General features: G+C 38.0%; 1 protein-coding gene and 1 long non-coding RNA gene across 4 annotated transcripts in view; one reads left to right on the top strand and one right to left on the bottom strand.

Annotated features, from left to right (window-relative positions):
• SLC4A4 (solute carrier family 4 member 4) overlaps nt 1-25689 on the bottom strand; it is a 301173-nt gene that overhangs the window by 24308 nt on the left and 251176 nt on the right. For both annotated transcript variants that reach the window (XM_077750185.1, XM_077750178.1), the window contains exons 16-19: nt 19731-19844; nt 17661-17822; nt 2903-3081; nt 1684-1756 (exon numbers count right to left, since the gene is read on the bottom strand). In XM_077750185.1, coding sequence (XP_077606311.1) covers nt 1684-1756; nt 2903-3081; nt 17661-17822; nt 19731-19844 — 528 coding nt within the window. The remainder of the gene's footprint in view (nt 1-1683; nt 1757-2902; nt 3082-17660; nt 17823-19730; nt 19845-25689) is intronic.
• Nucleotides 3008-25689, top strand: part of LOC144220062 (uncharacterized) — a 29623-nt gene continuing 6941 nt past the window's right edge. For both annotated transcript variants that reach the window (XR_013331603.1, XR_013331604.1), the window contains exons 1-2: nt 3008-3093; nt 3572-3639. This is a non-coding gene — a long non-coding RNA (uncharacterized LOC144220062). The remainder of the gene's footprint in view (nt 3094-3571; nt 3640-25689) is intronic.

Below are 25689 nucleotides of genomic sequence, written 5' to 3'. Positions count from 1 at the left end.
ATTGTGGAAACCAAGCACAAGAGATGAATATTTACATCTTTTAACTGTTTACCAAGTATTCTGTATATAATGTATGCATTAATCTAAATACCCTGAGGACAAAGCTGGTCTTAGCTATAGGCTAAAAAATTACAGTTCCACTTTCCTCAAATTCATCTGAATGGCAACTGACTTATAAATGTGTCAACTTGAAGGGTGCCTGGGTGGTTCAGTTGGTTAAGTGTCTGACTTTGGCTCAGGCCATGATCTCACGGTTGGTGGGTTTGAGCCCCACGTTGGGCTCTGTGCCGACAGCTACCTCAGAGCCCAGAGCCTGCTTCAGATTCTGTGTCTCCCCCTCTCCTTGACCCTCCCCTGCTCACACTGTCTCTCTCTCTCTCAGAAATGAATAAAACATTTAAAAAAAGTTTTAAAAATAATGTGTCAACTTGAGAGAAAAGGAGGGCTTTTGCCTTTTGCTTTCTATACTTCTGTATTGCTTGAATTTTTTATAAGGATGCACTGCTCCATAACTTGTGTAATTAAATAAGCATTTAAAAAATCTTAAAAATTAGAACTGCTTAAAAATAAACAAAAAAGGGGGCACTGTGATGGCTCAGTCAGTCAAGCGTCTGACTTACACTCAGATCATGACCTTGTGGCTTTTGAGTACAAGTCCCACATCAGGCTCTGTGATGATGGTGTGGAGCCTGCTTGGGATTCTCTCTCTCTCTCTCTCTCTCTCTCTCTCTGCCCCTCCCCTACTTGCATGTGCTCTCTCTCAAAATAAAATAAGTGAATAAATTAAAAAAATAAAAATCTACAGAGAAAAATCTGAAAGGATATATTAATAGTGGTTGTTTATAGCTTCTAGGTCTACAGGAGATTTACACGCTTTGTATTGTAGCACAAAGCATAAAGTACAAATTATCAATAATTGGCCAGTAATGTTAACAGAAAAAAATAATAAAATGCTTATATCACAGAAATAAAAAAATGGAAGCTTCACGACAGCTAAACCTTCTCTTTTAACCCTCTTTCTTTTAAATAGGTTTTTTTCATATAGTTCATATTCATCTACTTTGTTAGATATTCACTCCATCATTCAAACCTATATATTTATTCCTAACTTTCCAAATAATCTACCATATCATTTTTCTCCTTCAAAAGTTCATTTCTAAAGTTTTCTAGTCATAAATGAGTAATTTTCTCTATTCTCTTAGGCCTCCTGATTCAAATTAAACAGAAACACAGTTGGCAGTAATTAAAAATAAGAGAAAAGTTACAAACTGATCATGTCCTCTGGGAGTCTAGTCTGTGTGCATATGGGGGGGCTTGAAGGCAGGATTTAGGGACAAGTAGATGGAAAGTGATGGGAAGAAAGGATACAAGGAGAGCAAGAAATGTAGTGAGGAGGTGGATGGGTGATTAAACTGTATGGAACTGCCATTTACATAGGTCAAAAAGCTTGGATATTGGTAACTTAAAACGGTTCAACCAAATAACTACAATCATAATCATAATCATAATCATAATCATAATGATAGAAGGAGTGAGAAGAACATCAAAATGAGTTTTTAGAGTCCTCATTCTACCTTCCCCCTGCTTCAGTGTGTTACAGATCTGATGAGAATCTTGCAGATAAGAAATTCTACTCTATACATACCCAACTATCTGGAAGAGGCAAGTATTTCACATATTTACCTTCAAGATGGGAGCCATAAAGACTGACAGACCAGTCAGAATAAACACGAGGGTTCCAGTGACTCTTTGTTCTCTGAAACCAAATCAAAAGATTACCAATTTACTTCTTATTTTCATAAACACGCTCTTGTCTTCTCACCTTCAAAAGAGACTGCACGTTGAACAAACCAACGTCTGACTAAAACAGCAAAGGTGTTGATATCTCATATAAATGAATACCTCCAGTACAGCACAGAAGCTCAACAGAACTACAAAATTTTCTTCTAACTATTGTACAATGTGATTTGAATTCATCAAGAGAAAATTGATTCTGCTAAATCCTTTGCTTCTTTTAGAATAAAAAAAAAAAGTCTCTTGCTCCTGGTCCATCAATTACTGGCCTCTTCGAAGCCCTTATTTTTTAAACAACTTGTACTGTTGTGTAATTACACCTTCTTTCGTGGGAGACAGATATCACATTGTCCTACATTCTAATTAACAAACAGCTCAGGGAAATTTCATAAGTGCCATAAATCCCATCAGTCAAATTTCCGAATCTACAGCACAAGACTACTTTTTAACAAATAGGATTCCCACTCAACATCCCCTCCCTTGGCCCCCAAGAAGAATCACTCACTGCTGTGGCATGGCAAACAATGACTCTGTCCTGTGAGCTATTCACCCAAGTATTAGGAGCAGGGTTTGCTGCAAGAAGTATTCAACACAGTATAAAGGTCTTAGGCGAGCCCTTCGTGGCTACCCAGATTTAACAGCTAGAGGTCAAGGTTTCTCAGTGCTTATGCGGACAGAAAACGACTGGAAAATCAGAATTCCTTTCCCTTCACAGAATCTTAAAAATCATAAGCCGGCCCATGAGTTTTGAGGAGTCAAGAGAGCTGAAAAGTTAGTTTGGCCTTTATATAGAATTGCGGTAGAGTAAGTACCACAGCACCGAAATGAGCCGCATGTTCAAGAAAATGGATGACCTGTTTGTACTTTTATGTTGCATCGTTTAGCCTTTCATTAATCAAAAGAGATTTATGTAACACAAGAAGTGAACTTGAAAAATTATTGAAGACTTTCTTTCTAATGAAAATTTAGTCTTTTCTGGAACAGCAAGTACAGGAATAAATTAATCATCACCAGCCTTTTCTCCTCCAATTTTGCTCATTCCCTTTGAATGACACATAGATGTGGCACCATGTGTTTTGTAGAGCCATTTTCCTCTGACTTAACATACCTCACTCCTAGAAACTTTGGTTGTTCTCCAGGTGCAGAAGTCTCGGTCTCCATCTTCAAACTGTCGATGTGAGCAATGGAAATGACAGTAGCAGCCACATACCATGGAAGAGCCATGAAAGAGCACACCACCATGAGGATGGCCACCCAGAAGAGATCCAGGTGATATCCAGCTCCCTTCTGTAGAAAGAGGTAACAAAACCACATGGAGAAGATGCTCATGTTTCTATCTTGTCCTATTTCCAGATGGGAATTAAGATTACCAAATAACCCCAACACTCACTGCTTGCTAAAAATATCTACCTCACGGTCAGCTCCTCAAAGAAGGGGACTTTATCTTCCTCATATTACCTTCCCCCCACCAATTAAACACAAAGCTGCCACGTGACACCTCCTCTAGCTCAACCGTGGTCACAGCTTACTTATTGCTAATTATCCTCTCTGTATCCAATTTTGTAATCAGAAAAATGGAGCTATAGATCTACCTTGAAGAGTTACTAGAACCATTCAGTGAAGTAACAGTAGGATCTTAAAAGATAGTGGTTCTTGCATAGTAGGAGCTCAAAAAACAATGATGGGAGTGGTGGTGGCGGCGGCGGTGGTGGTTGTTAACAAAGTACAACAGGCACCTTAAAGGCAGGCACTAATCCTTCTGTGCTTGACTGTTTAGCAATATGCTCTTCACTTGGACGGTATTCAGAATATGCAGACCAAAGATCTAAAAGCAACCTTGAGAAGGTATGTCTAAGACTATTTCTCACTTTTCATGGTATATGGAAATAATTGTTTAATAACCTAGTAACCATTATCATTAAGGTAACTAGTACCTCCTTCATCAGAAGAGGCTGACTTCAAACACTGCCCAATGGTCACGATAACATTTACTGACTGGAAAAGCAGACGATATAACAAAAGGTCTAGTTCTTTTCTTCACTAAATAAATATTGTTAAATGTGTCCACAGTGTTATTCTGCGGTTATATTTCTCTGCTCTATTTATGAAGAAATCAAATGCTTAATACCCCTATGGAGCCTGAGAAAATAGAGCAGTCCATTTTCACAGCATGCAAGCAGCAGCACCAAGGGCCAGAGTACCACCAATCTGAGGGAATAGAGACGCTGACTTTACAAAATGAGAATGTGATTTACACCAGGAACCTGGTGACTGTTATCATTTGGATCCTGTTACACTTAGAACACTGCTCTCCTCTCACTGAAATGCCAAGATTTCACCCCTGGCTCGCAAACATGGGTCTAATCATGATCTCAAAGAACTCACCACAAGCAAGGGTAGCACTGACACAAGAAAGAAGAACATATATTGACTTAGCCCAGGTGAGACTATGAACAAAGTATCCTTGGGAGACAAAGGATAAAGCCAATTCATTTCAGTACAAATGGTCTGAAAGCACAGGGTTTGAATTGGGAGTGAAATAAGGTAGGGGAAAGGAAAGCAAAGGGTGGGGATGAGCTAAAATAAACCTGTTCAACAGTAACTAATGAAGTGAGGATCATAATACATCTGGGTCTTGGTCATTTCATTCCTTGAAGAAATACTGACTACCAACTTATTTACAGGCACAGTACTGGGATTCTGGCTATACTTAAGGTGGAATATATAGGATTTGTTCACTCCTGCCTATGGTTGTATCTTATGACCGAACTATAGACCATTCATGATCTAGCCTCTGTCCACATCTGCAGCCTCATCTTTCACTTCACCCCTGCTGGCTTCTATACCATGGCCTCTTTCAACCATATGCAATTCCTTCAGTATGTCTTACATACTAATGCCTTTGTGTCTTTGTACATATAGCACCCTTTCCCTGGAATAACCTCTACTCTTCCTTCTTCTTACCTTGAATCACTCCTACTCATCCTTAAGACTTAAATCAGCCTTCAACTTTTCTGGTAGTTTTCCTGCCTCAGCCCAGGTGAGATATGTAAGTCCAGTAAGGATAGATTTCCTCCTCTATGTTCCCTGTCATTTTATGCTTTTCTTTCCCAAAGTGCTCCTCACCAGTACTGTTTCGAAATTACATGTGTATTTATCTGTCTTTGGCATTAGACTCCAAGAAACAGGAAGACCTGGACTATGTCTATTTTTCACTCTATCCTGAATACTTGAGTGCATGATTCATAGTCAATTCTCAATTAATATTTACCAAAAAAATGAATGACAAATAGCATGTATACATTCTTCTGAATGGCAACTATAGACTCTTAATTAGCCATATAAAAAATTAAACCTTTATTTGTTAATTGGCAGAAAGGTGAATCACCTGGGGAGAGAGAGAAAGGGAGGTGGACAAGAGCTGGAAATATCACATAGTTTCAAGCCCTATTTAGACTAAGTCACTCAATACCATATTAAAGGTACCAAACTGGTAATTAACAGCAAGGATCCCCAAATCAAGGAAACTGTAACAACCTGAGGCTAGATCAATGGGTCAAAGAACAGTTGTTGCAGACAAAGTCATGTAGGCTACCGTGAGCTAACTCCATGCTTTCTTGCTCTATCTGAACAAAAACAAAAGTTTGAATTAGATGTCCTGGAGACTAAGGCACCACATAATACCAAAGAGGGCAAAATTAGGATTGTAGAAAGTAGAATACAAAGGAAGCTATGCAAAACCACCAAAATAAATAAAAGTTCTGGGAGAAAGTAATTATAGATAATAATTACTGTGTGCCTTGACATCACTCTCCTCAAACAGTCTTCCTTTCCCTCAACCATACTGAGAGCTCTTGATGCTCTCAAGAGGAAGGGGAAATAATCAGTGACCTGAAGGCCCTGCCAGGTCTGTTTCTGAGTGGTTCCCTCTCCATCCTCAACTCTCCCTCTCTCATGCAGCCTCACTGGGTTATATCAGGCCTTCATTCCTGTCACGCTACTTTCTCTCGTAAGGCCTGTGCACACACAGTGATTCCTGTGCCTGAATAGAATACTCTTTCCACCCAGCCTCATTTAGCTAATTCCTACTAACGCTTGAAGCTCAGTGTAAGAGCCACTACAGTTCCTGAAGAGAGCCACACCCTCTCTTATAGACTCTTAAAGCATCATCACCTCTCCTTCACAGAACTAGCCACATTTGCACTGTCACATTTTGCATCATTATTTGAATAATTCCTAGCATCCTGAGGGACCAGAAGCTCTGCGAGGACAGGGACCATGTGTTTTTGTTCACTACCATTGAAACCCCAGAACCTGGCGTAGTACCCATCATAGAGTAAGCAGTCTAGGTAAATGTTTGTTGGATANTTTATACAATGGAATACTACATGGCAATGAGAAAGATGAAATCTGGCCATGTGTAGCAACATGGATGGAACTTGAGGGTGTTATGCTGAGCGAAATAAGTCAGGCAGAGAAGGACAGCTACCCGATGTTTGCATGCATACGAGGATTAGGAAGAACTCAATGGAGGACTGTGGGGGAGGAGAAAGGGGGAATACTGGGGGAGAGGGAAGGAGGCAAACCATGAGAGACTCTTGAATGCTGAGAACAAACTGAGGTCTGATGGGGGTGGAGGGGAGGGGAAGGGGGGTGATGGGCATGGAGGAGGGCACTTGTGGGGATGAGCACTGGGTGTTATATGGAAACCAACTTGACAATCAACTACTAAAAAAATGTTTGTTGGATAAATAAATGATTGTTAATTCATTCATTCAGTGACACTCTGCTAGATCCTGGAAGTAAAATTACAGATAAAATACAATTTTTGCCCTCAAGTGGCTTATAATGTAGTGCTAGAGCTGGATAAATGAAGAGGCATTTCCAATACCACAGTGTTCTATAGTTGGGGTGAGCTTGGAGTGTCATGGGAGCATCCAGAAAGGTTACCAAGTCAAAGACAGTTTGCTTAGGAGGTGGTATTTAAGCTGAGTCCTAAAATGTGAGCTATAACTAGCTGGGAGGCAAGATTCAGGGAAGCAGGAGACAAAAACTAGACAAATAAGCTGCCATTTTGAGAAGATGAAACAGAGTTTGTGCATACAAGGAGATGGGAGAGGTAAGGAATAAGGCTACCGAAGTTAAAAAACTTTGATGTTTTGCTAAACACTTTGGAATTTTTATCATAAGAGCAATGTGAAACCATTAGAAGTTTTTAAGCAGGCAAGTGATATGACCAGATTTCTGTTGAGAAGGATGGCTCTATTGTTTTGTAGAGGACATACTGGAAGTGGTCAAGATTGGAGGCAGAGAGTACAGACATGATAGGGTAGCCCAGGCCCAAGATGGCACAGTTCCCACTAAAGTAATAGGGCAGGTGGGAGAGATTTTAAGGAGACTGAGTCCAAAGAGGAAAAAACAATGTATCCTGCCAAATTTCAGGCTTACAATGTGTATCCAGTACAGCGTCCTACATACAGTAAACACTGGAGACATAACTCTTGACCAGAATGGTAAAAGCTGCACTAAAAAAATTCATGGTGCCCCAACTATTGCCATAAAGATCCAGAACCCAAATGGTTATGTTAGAGAAGTTGTTCCTGCAAAACAAACCTATCCATGTGACAACAAGCCAACTCTAAAATGTTTCTTTTAGCCAAGGTATCTGAATAACTAGATTTGAATGGAATGAAAATAACATTCAAATATTAGCACTTTTTTTAAATGTTTATTTATTTATTTTGAGAGTAAGAGCAGGGGAGGGACAGAGAGGGAGGGAAAGAAAGATTTCCAAGCAGGCTCTGCACTGGTAGCTCCAGCACACGAAACAGGAGATCATGGCCTGAGCTTCAATCAAGAGCCAGACACTTAACCAACTGAGCCACCCAGACACCCCTCAAATACTGGAACTTTAAAAATATTTTTTGTAATGTTTTATTTATTTCTGAGAGAGAGAGACAGCGTGAGCAGGGGAGGGTCAGAGAGAGAGGGAGACACAGAATCTGAAACAGGCTCCAGGCTCTGAGCTGTCAGCACAGAGCCCAATGTGGGGCTTGAACCCACGAATGGTGAGATCATGACCTGAGCCGAAGTCAGACTCTCAACCGATTGAGCCACCCAGGCGTTCCCCAAATTTTGGAACTTTTAATGGAAATATAAAAAAACTTTTAGTGGAAATAGTACTGTATGAACTATAGAAATATTTCAAAAACAGCATGTGAATGGTTCTTGCCCCTTCTCCCTATTGCCAATGCCTTTGGCAGATTTTCACAGTCTCCTACTTGGACTATACAGGGGCCTCCTAGCCACTCCTCCCTGCACTTCTCCCATCCATCCTAATACTGCAGGAGACAGTGTATAAATGCACTGCTGATGCCATTCATCCAGGCTGGAACGCTGAGGGAGCAGGGAAGGTCAGCAGCAGCTGAGCAAGTCAGACAGGACAGAAGCAGCCATGACAAGCACCTGGCTTCCATGCTGAGGCTCTGCGTCTGATACAATGATGGGGACCCTCAGGGTCCCGAAACTTCATCTATCCTTAAACATGCCTTGCACTGCAGCACTCTTCACACTGGTACTCTGTTTCTAAGTCTTGCTGTTTGGTTAAATCTATTCTTTCTTCAAAGTCTCATTCAAATTCTCCTGCTTCCTTCACATCGCCCAGCAACCCTTGGTCCTCCATGCCATTCCCGCCATGGAAGTACCTGTTTCGCTCCTGTCCCTCACAACCCACTCTCCTCACAGAGTAATCTTTTTAAGAGTTCAATTATTATGCAGTACTTCCCTGCTCAAAACTCTCCAGTGGCTTCCTGTTTCCACTGAAAATAAAACACAGTAAAATCATCTAGAAGGCTTTATATCAGTGTTTCTTCCTGGAACTATTTTCCCCCCCAAAGGAACACTTGTCAATGTCTATAAACATTTTTGTTAGTCACAACTTGGGGGGAAAGGGTGAAACTGGCATCCAGTGGATGCTAGTACATGGACAGCTACCACCTTTGAGAACCTTTGCTCTATGTGATCAGGCCCTACTCCCTTTGACCTCATCATGAATCATGTTCCAGTCACACTGGTCTGTTATCTGTTCTTCAACATACTGAGCTTCTTTCCACCCTGGGGCCTTTGCATTTGCTCATATCTTTGCTTAGAAAACTGTTATTTAATAAGCATTCATGGGATGCCTGGGTTGAGTTAGTTAAGTGTCTACTTCTTGATTTTGCCTCAAGTCATAATCTTAGGGACTATGAGATGGAGCCCTGCATTGGGCTCTGCGCTGATAGTATGGAGACTGCTTGCGATTCTATCTCTGCCCCCCTCTCTGTCCCTCTCCTGTTCATGCTCTCTCTCTCAAAATAAATAAATAAACATTAAAAAAAAAACCCAAACATTCATCGAACACCTAGACTATGTTAGGCCTTGTGTTAGATAAAATAATAAGTAAAACAGAATATGTGTCATTAAGGGGTTTATAGATTATTAGTTGAAGCAGATATGGAGATAAATACCTTATTGTATGTGTATGATCGGCAAGTCAATCCCAACCTTGATGGTGAAGGTAAGTGGTGAACAGGGAAAATCCACTAAACTCCTTCAAGGCAGAGACCATAACTTAGAACAATTCTTATCTTCAACATCTAACACAAATGCTCCATACATAGCAAGGACTCAAAAAATGCTCAAAAGGCTAAGTATGCCCTTTAAAGTTTAAAAAAAAATCCTGTCTTGGGGCACCTGGGTGGCTCAGTCAGTTAAGCATTCAACTTCAGCTCAGGCCATGATCTCACAGTTTGTGAGTTTGAGCCCCACGTCGGGCTCTGTGCTGACAGCTCAGAGCCTGAAGTCTGCTCTGGATTCTGTGTTTCCCTCTCTCTCTGCCTCTCCCTTCCCTCTCTCTGCTTACACTCTGTCTGATTCTGTCTCTCTTTCTGTCTCTCAAAAGTAAATAAACGTTAAAATTTTTTTAAATATAAAAGTTCTGTCTTCATGAATATAAATCCAAAGGATGTTCTACTTTCTGAAACTAGAGAATTATTTTAAGTAGCAGGGTAGGAAGTGAAACTTTACATCCTTTTGATATTATATATGCTTTGCTAATACAGAACAAAAGTCACTTAATAAATCCACAGAAATCAAAATCTAGGGGAGAAAACGACAAATTTAACAGTCTAAAGTTTACATCTGGTAAACAGATGGTAATAAAGGGTCAGGAGCAGTACACGCATGCACAGACACAGAATATACATGCATGCTAGGAGCCCCCCATGATCCAGACAATAAGCTGGTTTATGGGGACACCAAGAACCATGACTTAGTTCCTCTCCCCCAAGGAGCTCACAATCAGATGAAGGGACTCAGATTTGTACACAAATTATAAAGCAGTCTACACAGAGATTCAAAGAGGTTTAAATAGGGCACTTCAAGCACAGAGAATAAACTGTTTAACAATGTCTAGAGTGAACACACAGAAACTTCCTGCAATGATGACATCTAAAAACAGGGCTTTGAATAATAGGAGCACTCACTCTGAGAACCGGAGATGGGTTGGCACGTTTTCAGCTCTCACCCGTCTCACACAGTGCAACAACTCTGAGAACCATGTGGCCCAAGATAACCACATTCTTCAATATGTACTTACTGAGCCTACCATATGGAAATCATTGTGACGGGCCACATGAGAGCTGGAGAGAAGACTAAAACATGCCCTTGCCTTGAAAACATTTGGTCCAGAAAAGGAGAGAAGGTAATTATACAACAGAACTCCCATTCAAGACATCATGTGACCAGTGCCACAGAGTAATACACATATGGTAAGGGCAAAAACAAGAGCAACAGAAATTACATTAGGAGTGAAGGCTACACTGACAAGTTTATATCCGGAGGACCTTAAAAGATTGGAAGGATTTTGGTAAGTGGCAATTACCGAGGATTGGAGAAGAGAGTTAGAGTAACTGGCAGAAGATGCTGCCAGACTTGAGGAGAAACCAATAATCCATTTGATCTGAGCATTGTATAGTGTGTGGAGAGGGTCATTCTAAATTTAGGTTGAGAACATATCACGGAGAAACTTAAATCCCAGGCGAAGGCAAATGGAATTTCTTTAAGGGGCAAGTGTCTAGAAGGCCAAGGTTGTACAGGTTTAGGAAGATAGGACTGACATATAAGAATAATACTTTTAAAAAATTACTGCTTTTGAAATGAAGCAAGGGAAACTGATTATTAACTCATGGCTAAACAGTTAGAATAGTCTAGACATGAAATGAAAGGACTGGATCTAAGGTTATGATAACAGGAATAGAAAGGAAAAATAAGACAGGGCAAAATTTGGAGTTATCCAAGAAAACAACCTCTAATTAAGGGTTTTATCATGGAGGGTATCAGAAAATTTAGTGATACACCGACTTATCTCTATTTCTAGATACCTATCCTAAATTATTTCTCCCTCCCACACACTTAAAATCATTTTTCTCGTGAGAAGTATCCCTTGCTTTGCAGTCTAAAGCTCAGACTTTTTTCCTGCCTCTGCAATGACTCAGGAAATAACCTTGGAGACGTCATGACCTTGCTGAACCTGGTTTGCCTTTGAGTGCTCTGCAGGGATAATGTGGGACATAACTAACCAAAATGATGGCCAAGAAAAGCCAAGTGCCTTTGCGTTCCTACATCAACACAGAGCTGTTCAGCAGAGTGGAAAGGTGGATCCCATCCCAACAGAGCAGTCAGCCAGCCAGGGCCACTTGGCATTGAGCCAAAGCAAATGCCACCCAAAAACATACTGCTTTTAATATTACAATGCCTCCATTCCTCTCACTGTTTCAGGTTGCTTCTTTGACTCAATTTCATAGCAGTCAGGCCCCTTTAATTTTAGGCAGGATCTCCAATTTTCACATTCCACAGGCACTTTTCCTAACAAAATGTAAATAAAACCATATCCAGAGTGAAAAGTCTTTCACCCATGATGTATCTCCGCTGGTATTATTAGATTTGTGTCAAAAGACTGGCACTTCTGTACCTACTGTCATTCAAAGAAATGATTTCAAATAAGTGATTCCTAAAGTGATGAAAACTTATTTTTTATGTACTCAATTCCTGTTTTAAGAGGTAAATTCTAATATGTCCTGATCTTCCAATGTTTTCTACAGGGAACAGGATCATTTTAAAATTCTGTATTTTATCAGAAGCACCTGGCTAGCTCAGTCAGTGGAGAATGCAACTCTTGATCTTAGGGTTGTAAATTCGAGCCCCATGTTTGGTGTAGAGATTACTTAAAAATAAATACTTAAGAATATACATATATATATATATACATATATATATAATTTTAATTATATATAATCTTATTATATCTTATCTGAATTTGCTAAACTTGAAATTCTGAATTTTATTAACAGGATAACTTAATGAGCAAAAGTAAATAGGCATTTACCTCCAAAGACACATAGCACATCTGGCCAATTATATATTCCAAAATTATATATTCCAAAATTAAGAATGTGCTTCCTAACTTTTTTCAGAATAAAATATATTAGTTATCATCCATTTCTAGCCTTTAAAACTAAATCAACACTGAAACCCCTCCCAGTAGAAGGCATCTAAAAATGCTCCACAAAATACAGAAAATATCTTTTAGAAAACATGGCTTAGCTACCATAAAATAAAAGAAACAATTGGAGACAGAAAACAATGGCAACAAGAAAGAGTAAATCTACAAGGTTAGGAAGCCCTGGAGCCTTGGGCCCATCATGAGAAACTATGCCAAACCCGGGGGACTTCAGGCCTGGATTCAGAATGACCATCCGAACTCTGGGAGACCAACTCCCGAGATCTTGGGCAAAGAATATAAACGAAAGACATCTGCTGAAATAAAATTAGGATGCTCTAAACAGAGCATACTCAGTTGGTCAACTAGGAAATAAAATATTCGACAGAGAAAGACATTGGGGATATATGCCTTTCTTGGCCTTCCTGCTAGATATAAAGCCATAAGAAAAAAAAAGAATCTTGAAAGATACTTCTAACTATAAACCTGCATGTTGAATTTGCATTACCCGTATAGTATAGAAAATCTTAAGCCAAAAACACAGAGTAAAGCGGTCCTGGCCTTCTATGAATGTCTTGCCATCCTACCTCAAAACTATACAAGGAGATATAGATATAAAAAAGTCAAAACTACACTTCATCAAGCTTCTGAATCCAATGACCAATTATTTTTTTCTATTTTTTAAGTTTATTTATTGTTGGGGGGGCATTCAGAGAGAGAGAGAGAGAGAGAGAATCCCAAGTAGGCTCTGTGCTGTCAGCATGGAGCCTGACATGGGACTTGATCTCACAAACCATGAGACCATGACCTGAGCCAAAATCAAGAGTTGGACACTTAACCAACTGAGCCACCCAGGTGCTCCCCAATGACCAACTTAAAAGAAATACAGAAGACAAAAGAACATACTAAATGACAATACAGGGAAGCAAGCACCATGATCTAGACTAACTCACATTCAGCAATACAAATGTAGAAGATTTTATTTTTCAAAAATGACTAAAAAAAATATCTCCTATCCTGTGTATTTTTCTACAATGTAAAATTGCTATTCCTCCATCAAACAATGGAGCCCTTCCTCACCCCATTAAATGGACTATTTTCACCAACCAACTATAGCAAAATAAAGAATAAAGCTATGCCAGTTGTAGGTGTAACTATGAAATGGTCTTGCATCTTCCACTCTTAATTCTTGGAAGTCAGCTTCCATGTATCAAGTACAAATAACAAGATCACCATGCTTCAAGAAGCCTAACCCACACAGAAAGGCTCTGAAGGATGAAATGCAATGTGGTGAAAGAAAAGACAGACAAACAAACAGACAGACACACCAAGGAATATCAAGGTACTAGACATGTGAGACATGTGAGTGAGTGAGTGAAGAAGCCATCCTGGACAATCAGCCCAGTCAACCCTTCAGATGTCACTAACTGCAGAGGCAGGAGAGACTTCAAGCAAGAAGTATCCATATGAATCCTGTAAACTCAAAGAAACATAAGAGATGATAATAAATTGTTTTAAGTCACTAAATTTTCAGGTGGCTTGTTATATAGCAAAAGATTAACAGAATATCAACCTGGTTGTCTTCAACAAATAAATTACTAGGAAACCAAACAGACTGATGGAGGGAGAAGAAAACTATGGACTAAAAGTTTATAAAAGATTTAAGATAATAAGGTTTGAGCTTTTTTGGATCCTGATTTAAACAAATAAACTATATTTTTAAAGTTTATTATATTTATGACACATTCATAAATTTAAATGTTGACTGGGTAGTTGATGATATTATGGAATTGTGTTAACTTCTTTTAGACTCATAGTGGTGTTGTGGCCATGCTTTTAAAAAGAAATGTTATCTTTAGAAGAAGTATATACTCTAAAGTTTATGGATAATATGGAATGCTGGCTATACTCACGTCAAAGTATTATAGGAAGGGGATACAATGATGAGGATTTAAAGGACACAAGACTGGACATGAGTCAATAATTGCTAGAGCTGGGTGATAAATATCTGAAGTTATACCATCTGTCCACTTTTACATATGTTTAAAACTTTCTATAATAAAAGACTTTTTATTATAAGAATAAATAAAAGTAAAGAGTGCCTGGGTTGGTTGGACTCTCCTATACTTTCCAGAAGCAAATAAAATCTTCTCCAGCCTTCTCTGGAAGGTTTGGAAGCATTTGCATAGGAAAATTAGCTTATAACTATTTCCTTAAAAAAAAAAAAAAAGACAATGGGAAGACACACCAGAAGTAAGAGAGTAACAAAAAAAAAAAGTGCAAAATCAAACCTGCAAAGACAGCAAAGGTATAAAGTAATAAAAGAGTATATGGAAAAATAATAAAGAAGTTCAGAACTATCAACATTGGACAGAAATATTTGGAAAAGAACAGAATAGAACTTCTAAATAAAAAAAAGTATAATTCTTGAAAGGAAAAATTCAGTGGCTGGTTCACTGATAGAATAGAACTAACAAAACAAAGAATTTAATAAAGAGAAAGAACTGAAGAAATCACGCAAAACATAACACAGAGATCAAAAGACAGGAAATGTATAATAAAACACCACCAAGAACAAAAATAAAAACCCTCAAACCAAAAACAGATTAGTAGAAATGGAGCACAAGATGGAGATATATGGTAAAATTCTACTTGGAATTCCAAAAGGATGTATTAGAGATCGAAAGAGCCAGACTTACAAAATTCTATAACTGATAAAAGACAGGAAGATTCAATAATCTAATAATTGATAAAAGACTAGAAACCCAATTATCCAACATATAATAAAAAGAAATCTATGCTGACACAAGTTATAGTGAAACTCCAGGACAAAGACAAAAGAGATGATGATAAGCGCATCCAAAAGACACAAATGATGACTTACCAAGGACTGAAAAGTATATTGACGGTTCACTTATACGAAAGTCAGAAATATTGGAAAACAGTTTCTACATGCTGGAAGAAAGAGCTTTTAATCTACAGTTATATATCCAGAGAAACCATCTTTCAAGAATGGAAGTGAGACAAACACATGTTCAGACAAACATAAATGAGAGTGTTTACCACCCAAAGATCCCCCCAAGAAAAAAATTTCAAAAGTCTAGTAAATAAGTACCATTTAAAGGAAATAATTCAGTCTAAAGAACTCTTCCAAAATGGAAGATCTGAAAGAAAAAAAAGACAGGAAGGAAGGAAGTAGAAAAGGAGCAAAGAATAGAGTAAATTTGCATATAATTCTAAAAATACTGACCATGTCTAATTAGATTTTAAAATCCAAATAGCAATCAAATCTAGGTAATAACATAAGACTCAGGAAGGAATATAAACATTAAAGTATTCTTTAGCCATTAGCATTTTTCAGCAGAAGGATAAACACACTGAATAACTTCAGAACTTAAATATGCATATTAAAATACACAACATAATCACTACAAGAAAAGATAAAGTGTATAACTTCCAAACTAACAGAAAACAAATTAGAATGAAGACAATAAAACAATAAAACTGTATCAACCTAAAAGAGGGCAAGAAAGGAGAATAAAAAAAGAAAGAACAGTTAGGCAAATAGAAAGTAAGGAAAGTAGAAAGCAAAAATAATGTGGTAAAAATGAATCCAAATCTATCAGTCATCACTATCTATTTAAATGGATTCTATATTTTAGTTAAGATAAAAGACTGTAAAAATGGATCCTATGCGTTATTTACAAAGAGACACGAGACACAAGGTATACTGTAGGTAAAAGACTGGAAAAATACCTACCAGGGAAGTGAAAATTAAGTTACCAAACCTTTAGTAGTACAAAATAAAATAAGTTTTAAGGCAAAAGCATTGTTAGAAATAGAGAGTGCCACATAAAAAGTTCAATTCATTGGAAAGACAAAATAGATACAAACGTGGATGTACTTAACAACACGGTTTCAAAACAAATAAAGCAAATAATAACAGAAAACAATGATATGTACAAAAACTTCAAAGTAGTAAAAAAACTGCTTCTTTGAAAAAAACTAATAAAATTAACAAACTTCAGGCTAAACTGATCAAGGAAAATAAAAATCACAAATCAGGGGTCCCTGCATGGCTCAGTCAGGTAAGTCTGACTTTGGCTCAGGTTGTGATCTCATGGTTCGTGGGTTCAAGCCAGATTGGGCTCAGAGCCTGGAGCCTGCTTTGGATTCTGGGTGTCTCCCTCTCTCTGCCCCTCCCCAGCTCACACTCTGTCTCTCTCTTTTGAAAAATAAATGTCAAAATAAATAAATAAATAAATAAGTGAGTGAGTGAATGAATGAACAAACAAACAAATTTTTTTAAAGCACAGATCAATAACATTAGGAATTTAAAGGGAAAACTAACATCCTGATTAGGGAAAAAAAAAACCCCAAAAGATAATACTATAAACAACATATCAATAAATTTGAAAATACTGGGGAAATGGAACAAAATATAGAAAAGCATAAGTTACCAAAATAGAAAAATAGAAATTATGAATATTTTATAACTATTAGAACATTTTGATCATCAGTTTTATAAGTTCCACATAGAAACTACTCTCAGACCAGATAGTTTTACAAGCATGTTTGATTATTCAAAGAAACGATAACTGGCATATTATACATAATAAAGAAAGTATTGCATTCTATTTGAGAGAATGGAATGGAAATGGAATAGGAGAAACACCCCAGATCTTTTATAAGAATAATATATTCCTGATACTAAAATCAGACAGGGACACTATGAGAAAGAAAACCTGCAAGCCAATGTTACTCTTAAATAGATGCAAAAATCCCATATATATGCATATATATTATAATATACTTGTATATATTATACATTATGTATCATTACAATTTATATATAAATATGAAAACTATGTATTAAAAAACTCTATATTCTACCAGGTTTCAAGGTTGGTAAGATGACAGAAAATCTATCACTGTCACTCACCAAGTCAACAGATTAAAAACAAACAAACCTGCTTTTATCTCAATAGCTTCAGAAAAAGTATTTGTCACTGTCTTCATTAAGGACAGTTACCTCATTAAAATCAGATGAAGGATGACAGTGGCTGGGTGGTAAACAGCTTCTACTCCCCTCTTTGGTGAGAGGAAACATGATTTCAAACAACTTTTTCAGATTTAAATGGAGTCTACCCTACAGTATTCTACTGAGGAGATGTGTCAACACAAAGTGGTCTGTGACTCTGCCAAGTCAGAAGGAATATGAGCTGTAATATAACTCTCAATAAAACTGTCTTGGTTTCGAAGAAATTGGTATTTTCCAGTCCAAAAAAGAAAGTGGAAGGCAATGATAACCACTACTATGAACAGTTACCTTGAGTTTATGTTCCTTCCTGTTCACGATCACAGCTGTGATTTGCTGGTCCATGAAAATCAGAATGGTGACCAACAAAGCAGGGATCGCAGCCGCAAGGTACACCCACCAGGGGTTTCCTCCAAAGGGTGGGACAAACCAACCTCGGTTTGGACTTGTTGGCTTGAAGAAGAAAGAGAACATTTTCAAAACGATATGAATACATACTATTTGGTGAAAAGTCAATGGGAGAGACCCATTTTTATTTCTGGAGAGCCAACATACTCAAAAACAGAAACAGTTTTACTGATAGGTTAAACAAAGATTGTCACCAAAAGTTTCCTAAAGGTGGTTACTTTCAGTTTTTTAAATGGAGGGAGACTAAGAATACAGGTTGAGGGAAAACAAGTAAATGCCATTTTGTGTATTTAGGAGGATCTAAGATGAGGACTCAAGATGGAAGAAAGTGACTTAAAGAGCAGCCATAAGAAAAACCCAAATGTAATGGTAAAGACACAGACAAGAAATTAAAAAACGACAATGAATTTTGTTCATGAATTTCAGCAATTATAATGAAGTTATTTCTACTACTGCCGAAGCTTCACATATCATATAGAAAAAGCTACAAATATTTTTTATATGTTATAATTGAACTTGTTTAATACTCTGTTCCTTCTTATACATGTGAAAAATGATCCAGAATAACTGGTTAAATCCTCAGAAATGTTACCAAAAATGAAAAAGATGATCATTTTTCCAGTTCTCTTTGAATATTTTTCTAACGTTAAATAATGCAAATAAACGAAAATAGAATCCTATAAATTCTTTTCTCTATGTTTACTATCAAGAAAGTCTCACTTCTCTGAAAATATTTGTCTTCCATCTCCTTTTGCTCATAACCACATCACTGAATCCATTCGCATTTTACTCCTTTACCAGGTTGTGAGCTTGGAAGGGAAATAACTTTCTCTTGTTCATCAGTACATTTCATATCTCCTGTAAAAGGCCTGACGCAAGCAAACATTCAATATTGACTTAAATGAACTAATCACTGGATGATTGAAAACTTATATTTGCAAATGAATATGAGATGGCACAGTTAATGCAACAAACATTCTGTTTGCTACACCATAGGTACCCCTTCCTCACTAAGTAGTTATTAAGCTTAAAAAAAAACCCCACAGTTTAATTTTTCTTAGCAAGTATGTGGTGATAGAGAGAGAGGCTAGGAGTGCTCTATAAAACAGGTGAAAGACATAATGAAAAATGAGACAGGGCTATATAAGAATGACTAAAATGCATATTTTACCCATTAGGCCTGCACACACCAACAGATTTATAAAATGAAAAATTCTTGTATCTTCTTTGTAATAATTTAATATTTTTTTAACATTTATTTATTTTTGGGACAGGAAGAGACAGAGTATGAGCAGGGATGGGGCAGAGATTGAGGGAGATACAGAATCTGAAGCAGACTCCAGGCTCTGAGCTAGCTGTCAGCACAGAGCCTGACGCAGGGCTTGAACTCACAAACCATGAGATCATGACCCGAGCCGAAGTCAAACGCCCAACTGACTGAGCCACCCAGGCACCTCTTCTTTGTAATAATTAAAAACCACATTATATATAAACATATGTATATATGGCAGGTAGTTAGGTAGCAGGAAAAGAGCACTGAATTAGCAATATAATCTTAGGCATTTTCCTTAATCTTTCTGAGCTTCAATATCAACTTCATGAAATCAGGATGATGATAGTTGCATTACATCTTAGAATTACTATATGGACCAAGGGGATAACTTGTATGAAAATACTTTGGCTCATTTTAAATACTCTGCATATATAAAGCAGAGTTTGTATTTTTCAATACAACTCAGTATAATGTGAACTTTGCGTTTGATCCTAATCAGACAGTCAATTTTAGTGAAGAAACAGACAAAGTATATATATGCACCTAGCAAAAGACCATTTCTGAAATAAGGAAATAGATAATCCTACAAAATTAACTCAAAAACATATGACAAACTAGAATAGGGGAGAGGAAAGAAATCCATAGAGCTCCAAGAACACTAAAAGCCGAAGTTCACCTACCTTGAACTCGCTTGGCACAATTAGTTTTGGAGTATCCACACCCACCAGGGCATCTATTACACAAAAGATTAGAATGGACAAGATAATGGCGAAGTCACTGATCAGTTTTCTTGCCTGAAAAAAATTAAAAAGAAACCAAGAACCATTTAGTGTCAGATTAATATATTTGCCTGTGTTGGAAATGAACAAAGAATTCTGCCTTTACAGTAACAGCTTCACCAGCAAATTAAAGGAGGTGAGGTGTCACACTGTAGAGAGATTGTTTTTCAAATGGTTTTTGCCATCGCTTTCTCATCTAGCCAGAAATAATCGAACTCCACAAAAGAAAGTGTGCATGTGTGTGTGTGCGCGCGCGTGCATGTGCACACAGGCAGGGAAGAGAAGTCACAAATAATATATTCCTGAAATACTGTACAAATACTCTTCCTGTATGCAGCACAAAGGATACCTAGATAAGGGTGAAATCTCAAGGCATACTGTGAAAACCTACACAAAAATATAGAATTCTATTTATAATTTGGGAATTGTATGTAGCAAGATAATTCCATAAGGTAACCTGAAAACACTGAGAATCTTGCAGGAAAGGGGTTACAAGTTCGAGATGACTTAGTGGACTCAAGACCTCAGAGAAAGATGACGTGATGGAAGATGGAGATTTGAGGACATTGCTAACATTGTCAAAGAAAATGTTCTTCACTCAAAGTTAGTGCTTAAAATCTCTGTATGTGAGGCATCTCTTCTCTACCACTTTTAAAATGTGGCTGCCATTAGTTGACAAACTTGGAGCTTCCTAAATACCTACCTCTTGTCAGGACAGGGGCTGGGGTTTCGGGGAATAGGAAACCTTTCCCATGGAGTGGGTGCGGAATGGTCGTTTCTGAGTCAGTAGGGAAACACACAGTGTCTAGTGGCACTGACAATGACCTGGGAACATTACTAGAGCACAGGCACTTGAGTTTACCCATGAGGTTTATACACATGGTGGTGCATAATCTGATCAAATTCAACAAGAATTTACTCAGTAGCTTATACTTTGATTGGGTGCTAGGGATACCACAGTGAACAAAACAGACACAATCCATGTCTTCATGAAGGGCACATACCCAAGAATGCCTCCTCTTCCTAAACAAATCAGGGTTGATTCAGTAGTTGTCAAGTTACCTCAGGGTGAGCAGTCAGTGTTCTGGTATTGCTAGATGAAGACAGATCAGGGAGGAACTGAGTGGCTGCACAATTCTCAGGACAAGGGGTCATTTCAAAGAGTAGTGGGACTACTCCTTCAGTCAGATGTTCAGTAGGAATGGAATGGAGGAACAGAAGTCCTTGGCAAAGTGGGTATGCTGAAGGCCATGTAGTGCTCTCTTCTCGACCACTGCCCAGTGCCAGGAGCCTTGGGTCCTAACTAGCAGCAAGACCAAAGACGGTGTATTTGGCTATGAATTCCTTTTCTTTTTGAGGGGCTGGACTTTGCTAGGCTTAGCTCTTCTAAGAGCTACACACAAAAAAGCAGAAAGCCAGCTGTGGGATATATTAGGGGCAAGTTAACACCAATCATATAGTAACGTCAAACACAAATGAATGACAGGGATCAATCTGGGGAGGAAAATACAGAGCAGCAGTTAGGAGTAGTTTCTATAGTCAGATGACCTGGGTTGGAATACTAGCACCATTATTTCCTATGCAAAAATATCTATCCTTTCTTAGATTCAACTACTCCATCTGCAAAGTGTAGCCAAAATAATCCCTACAAACTTCATCAGTTTGTTGTAAGAATTAAATAAGATTAAGCCATGAAAGTTTTTATCATAACATCTGAAACACAGTAGACTCTCCTAATATATGTTAACTATTATTATTTCAAGTTCCATGAGGTCCCTTTGGATGCCGAAACCACTGGAATAACTAAATAGCCTACCATCAGGAGGTCTTTAGAAAGAATCATCAATTCCAAGAAACAAGATATGATATGGGAGCCTAGTAATAATATGGAACTGCCACTCAACCAATTTTGGTTGGAAGTATTTGGAGTCCCTGCAGAAAAAGGATGTTTTCCAGGGCTCGGTACTGGAGGAAACTCCCATTTCTTAAGTTTTGTACAAGTGAGTGTTGGCAGAGGCAATTCAGGATGGTCTGGCAAAGATGGTCACGTGAAGCAGGCTCAGGAAATATTAAGATTTATAATGATCTCTCCGATGCAGTAGGTCATAAATCACTGCAAGACCAGAGGTCTTTCTGCAAAGGCAAAAAGTTCTCTTTTTTATCACCCTCTTAGGCCTCACCCAGAAAATCCAATTTGTTGACAATTTAGATATGCTAGAAGTTGTTCAAAAGGGGTGGGGAATGGTTATTAAAAACACAGTGCTCCTCCTTTTCCTCATAAACAGAAGAGAAGTAGAGGGTAGCAAATGAATTCAATCTGCAATTCGTTGGTAGAAAGCCCCAGAGGGACTGTACCTCTGGCCCACTAGGGGACAGGTCTGCATTACTGGAAACACTACCAGACACCTGGGACGTGCTGCTTCCTTAGTTAGAAGAGGCATTCTTAGCCTTCCATAAACTAAACACTGAGGCCCTAAATCTGCTCTTTCAGTAGTTCTCTTAATCTTAATTAATGGCAGCTTATTTTTTCCTATGGCTTCAGCCAAAAACCATCCATATAACTCTTCTCTTTCTCTCAGATCCTACGTCTAACAGGTCAGCAAATTACCTTCAAAACATATTCAGGATGCTATCATTTCTCACCATCCCCATTGCTCCTTTGTCTAAGGCACCACTTTATTCCTGTGGTTTCCTTCCTATCTCATCTTCCCGATTCTACACTTGCTCCCCTTCAGTACACTGTCAACGTATCCCAGAATAATCATGTTAAAATTTTGCTCAGATGATGTGGTAGGCAAAACAATGCCCCCTATGGAAGTATATGTCCTACTTCCTGGAAACTATGAGTATGTAATGTGGCATGGCTAGAGAGAAATGGGTTGCACATAGAATTAAGGTTGCTAATCAGATAACTGAGATTGGAGAAAGGATCCGGGATCATTCCGGTGGGTCCAATGTAATCACCAGGGTTCTCATGGATAAAAGGGGGAGCTAGAAGGGCCCGTGTCAGAGTGACGTGCTGTGGAAAAGATTCAGCTGGCCACTGTGGGCTTTGAAGATGGAGGAAAGGGCCATGAGCCAAGGAATGTAGGCAGCCTCTAAAAACTGAGAAAGGCAAGGGAATGCATTCTTTCCCAGAGCCTCCAGAAAGAACACAGCTTGTCAATTCCTTGACATTAGCCATTGAGACCCATTTCAGTCTTCAGACCTCCATATCTCAAGACGATAAATTTGTATTGTTTTAAGCAATCACACATGTGATAATTTGATATGGCAGCCATGGGAAACTAATATAAATAAATAGATAACCTTTTTTAGTTTAGTTATTAGTTTCCCAAATTTAGATATATGTAGAAGAAATATAATATAGATGTGCAAGAAATATATATACTTCATATATAATATATACAACATATATATATATTAGAAGAACTTCGACAATGATATTTTTGTCAAGTATGGCGCTATTATACCATAAGTTTAGAAGTAGCTAAAAAAATAAATGTTAATAAGATTCAAAATTATATTTCTTAAAATTTATGGGGAAAAAAAGGCTACTTTATTAATAATATTGCTTAAACTTATTAAAAATCACAGCCGGGGTGATATGTTCTATATAAAATGTTCTATATAAAATACTCACTTCTATTTCCCCATCCTTCCCCTGAAATTGTACAACACGGCTCAGTTACAGCAGAAACCACTCCTGGACAGTGTTTATTGTCAGCCATGCATTTCTAAGACACTAGATCCAGTTTAAACTTCATAGTAAGGAAATTGATTTTTCCCAGGCCACTTTTGTTTTTGACTCCAAATCCTCTAATTGGAGAAGGCAGGTAGGGGTGCTATTTTAGTAGGCTGTTTAGGACTAACCCTATACTAAAAGTAAACTTTAATTTGAATGAGGTAAAACTGACAGTAGAACTAGAAAGTGCTCTAAAAATGTCAAGTACTGAGTAAATACAGCTTTTACTAGATACACTCTAGGACCTTGAAGAAGAGCTTTGAGTCTGACTTTAAGGAGGTAAGAATCACTCTCTTAATGTTCTTCGCACATTTCCAACCACACTTAGAAAAAAAAAATACATGAAGTTCCCTTCATTTTACCTTCCATTTTCATCAAACTTGAGCACTTTCAAAAACCCTAAAACAGCACCCTTTTATGTGCCAATATGTAAATAAAGAAATCAAATTAGAAACCCATAGTTCTTGGGACACCTGGGTGGCTCAGTTGATTAAGCATCTGACTTAGGTTCAGGTCATGATCTCACACTTTGTGAGTTTGAGCCTCACATCAGTATTTGTGCTGACAGTTCAGAGCCTAGAGCCTGCTTCAGATTCTGTGTTTCCCTCTCTCTCTACCCTCCCCCGTTTGCACCTCTGTCTCCCTCTCTCAAAAATAAATAAACATAGAATAAAAATTTTTAATTAAAAAAAAAGGAAATCCATAGTTCTTAATTCCCATCTATATCTTACTGGTCATGATTAGAGGTGCCAAAGTTTTCATGAGAAACAAGTTTTCACAAGATTTCATGTCCAATCTTGTGGATTTGGAGGCCCCAAATCCAGCTTGGACAGACATAACCCGTGGGTGTCCCTGTAGCCAAACACAAAGTCTCTACAGGTTCAAACTTCACTATCCTAGGGATATAAACTACAGCAATCTAAGTTAAACACAAACTAAGAGAAATTATACATAGCAAGGGCTTTATATAAACAAAAACAGTTGTTTTTTAATGGTACAGTGATGTGCTACAATGTGTAAGATAATTCCTACCTCCTTTCATGAATAAGGCAAAGAAAAATGTTTTCCAATTAAGATTCTTTTATATAAGGCTGGTTTTGAGCTTTTTGTTTGTTTGTTTACCATTTTTCAATTATAAAAATGAAGGAGAAAAATATTTCTGTCCTCTACAAAATGAATTATAAAACATCATGACTAATCTAATAAGAAACAATCAGCTTAACTATTTAAACTACCAGAGCATAGAAGAAATGACATGGATGGGAAGGGAAATTCAAATAACCATACACTGTTCTCTGTTCTTGGGCAAAAACAACCTAATAAATCTATTATAAACATACTCTTCATGAAGGATGGTACTTATTAATTATTAAGAGAGTTATAATCATGGAGACACCAACAGGGAGAAGCTAGTTAATTTATTTGGGGGGGGGCTGAATTTGGTTTCTCTGAAGCCCCAGAGGACATTTGGTTTTCACTTTGCAAGGGCTACAGCTGCTCCTAAATTAACGGGGCAGAGGCTGCAGNGGGGGGGGGGGGCTGAATTTGGTTTCTCTGAAGCCCCAGAGGACATTTGGTTTTCACTTTGCAAGGGCTACAGCTGCTCCTAAATTAACGGGGCAGAGGCTGCAGGCTTGCCGAGCGGCTCTCGATGGATGGAGCTGTTACAGAGATGAGTACAGCAGCAGGCACCCTGTGGGTTCTCAATAAATATTAATCCGTGATGTCAATTCCTCTCACGGTGGTGGTGCTGAGAGACTGCTAAACAACAGTGTAAAAAAAGCATTTATTCCAGATGAAAAACAGTATACCAGACCAATGTGTGTCTTTTGGCAATCATGAAAAGGCACAAAATACCATGAGAATTTTGAAATCTGATCCCCCCCACCCAGTAGCCAAAGCATAGCACTATAAAAGAAAATAAGCACTAATATCAGTATAGCAATCATAATACACTGTACTTTGAATCAATAATACCCACTATAATTAGAATTCAATAAAAGGAAAGTCTGATTTAGACTCCAGGATTTTAACCCTGTAACTTCCAGAGTCAGAGATCTGGGGAACAAAGAAGGGAAATGGATTGGGCACTTTATCTGAGAGGGGCTTAGAGCT

The sequence above is a fragment of the Crocuta crocuta genome, unplaced genomic scaffold (genome assembly GCF_008692635.1).
Source record: "Crocuta crocuta isolate KB4526 unplaced genomic scaffold, BGI_CrCroc_1.0 scaffold1, whole genome shotgun sequence".
Taxonomy (NCBI): domain Eukaryota; kingdom Metazoa; phylum Chordata; class Mammalia; order Carnivora; family Hyaenidae; genus Crocuta; species Crocuta crocuta.
The sequence above is the reverse complement of the archived record's forward strand: the minus strand, read 5'-3'. Positions and strand labels throughout refer to the sequence as shown.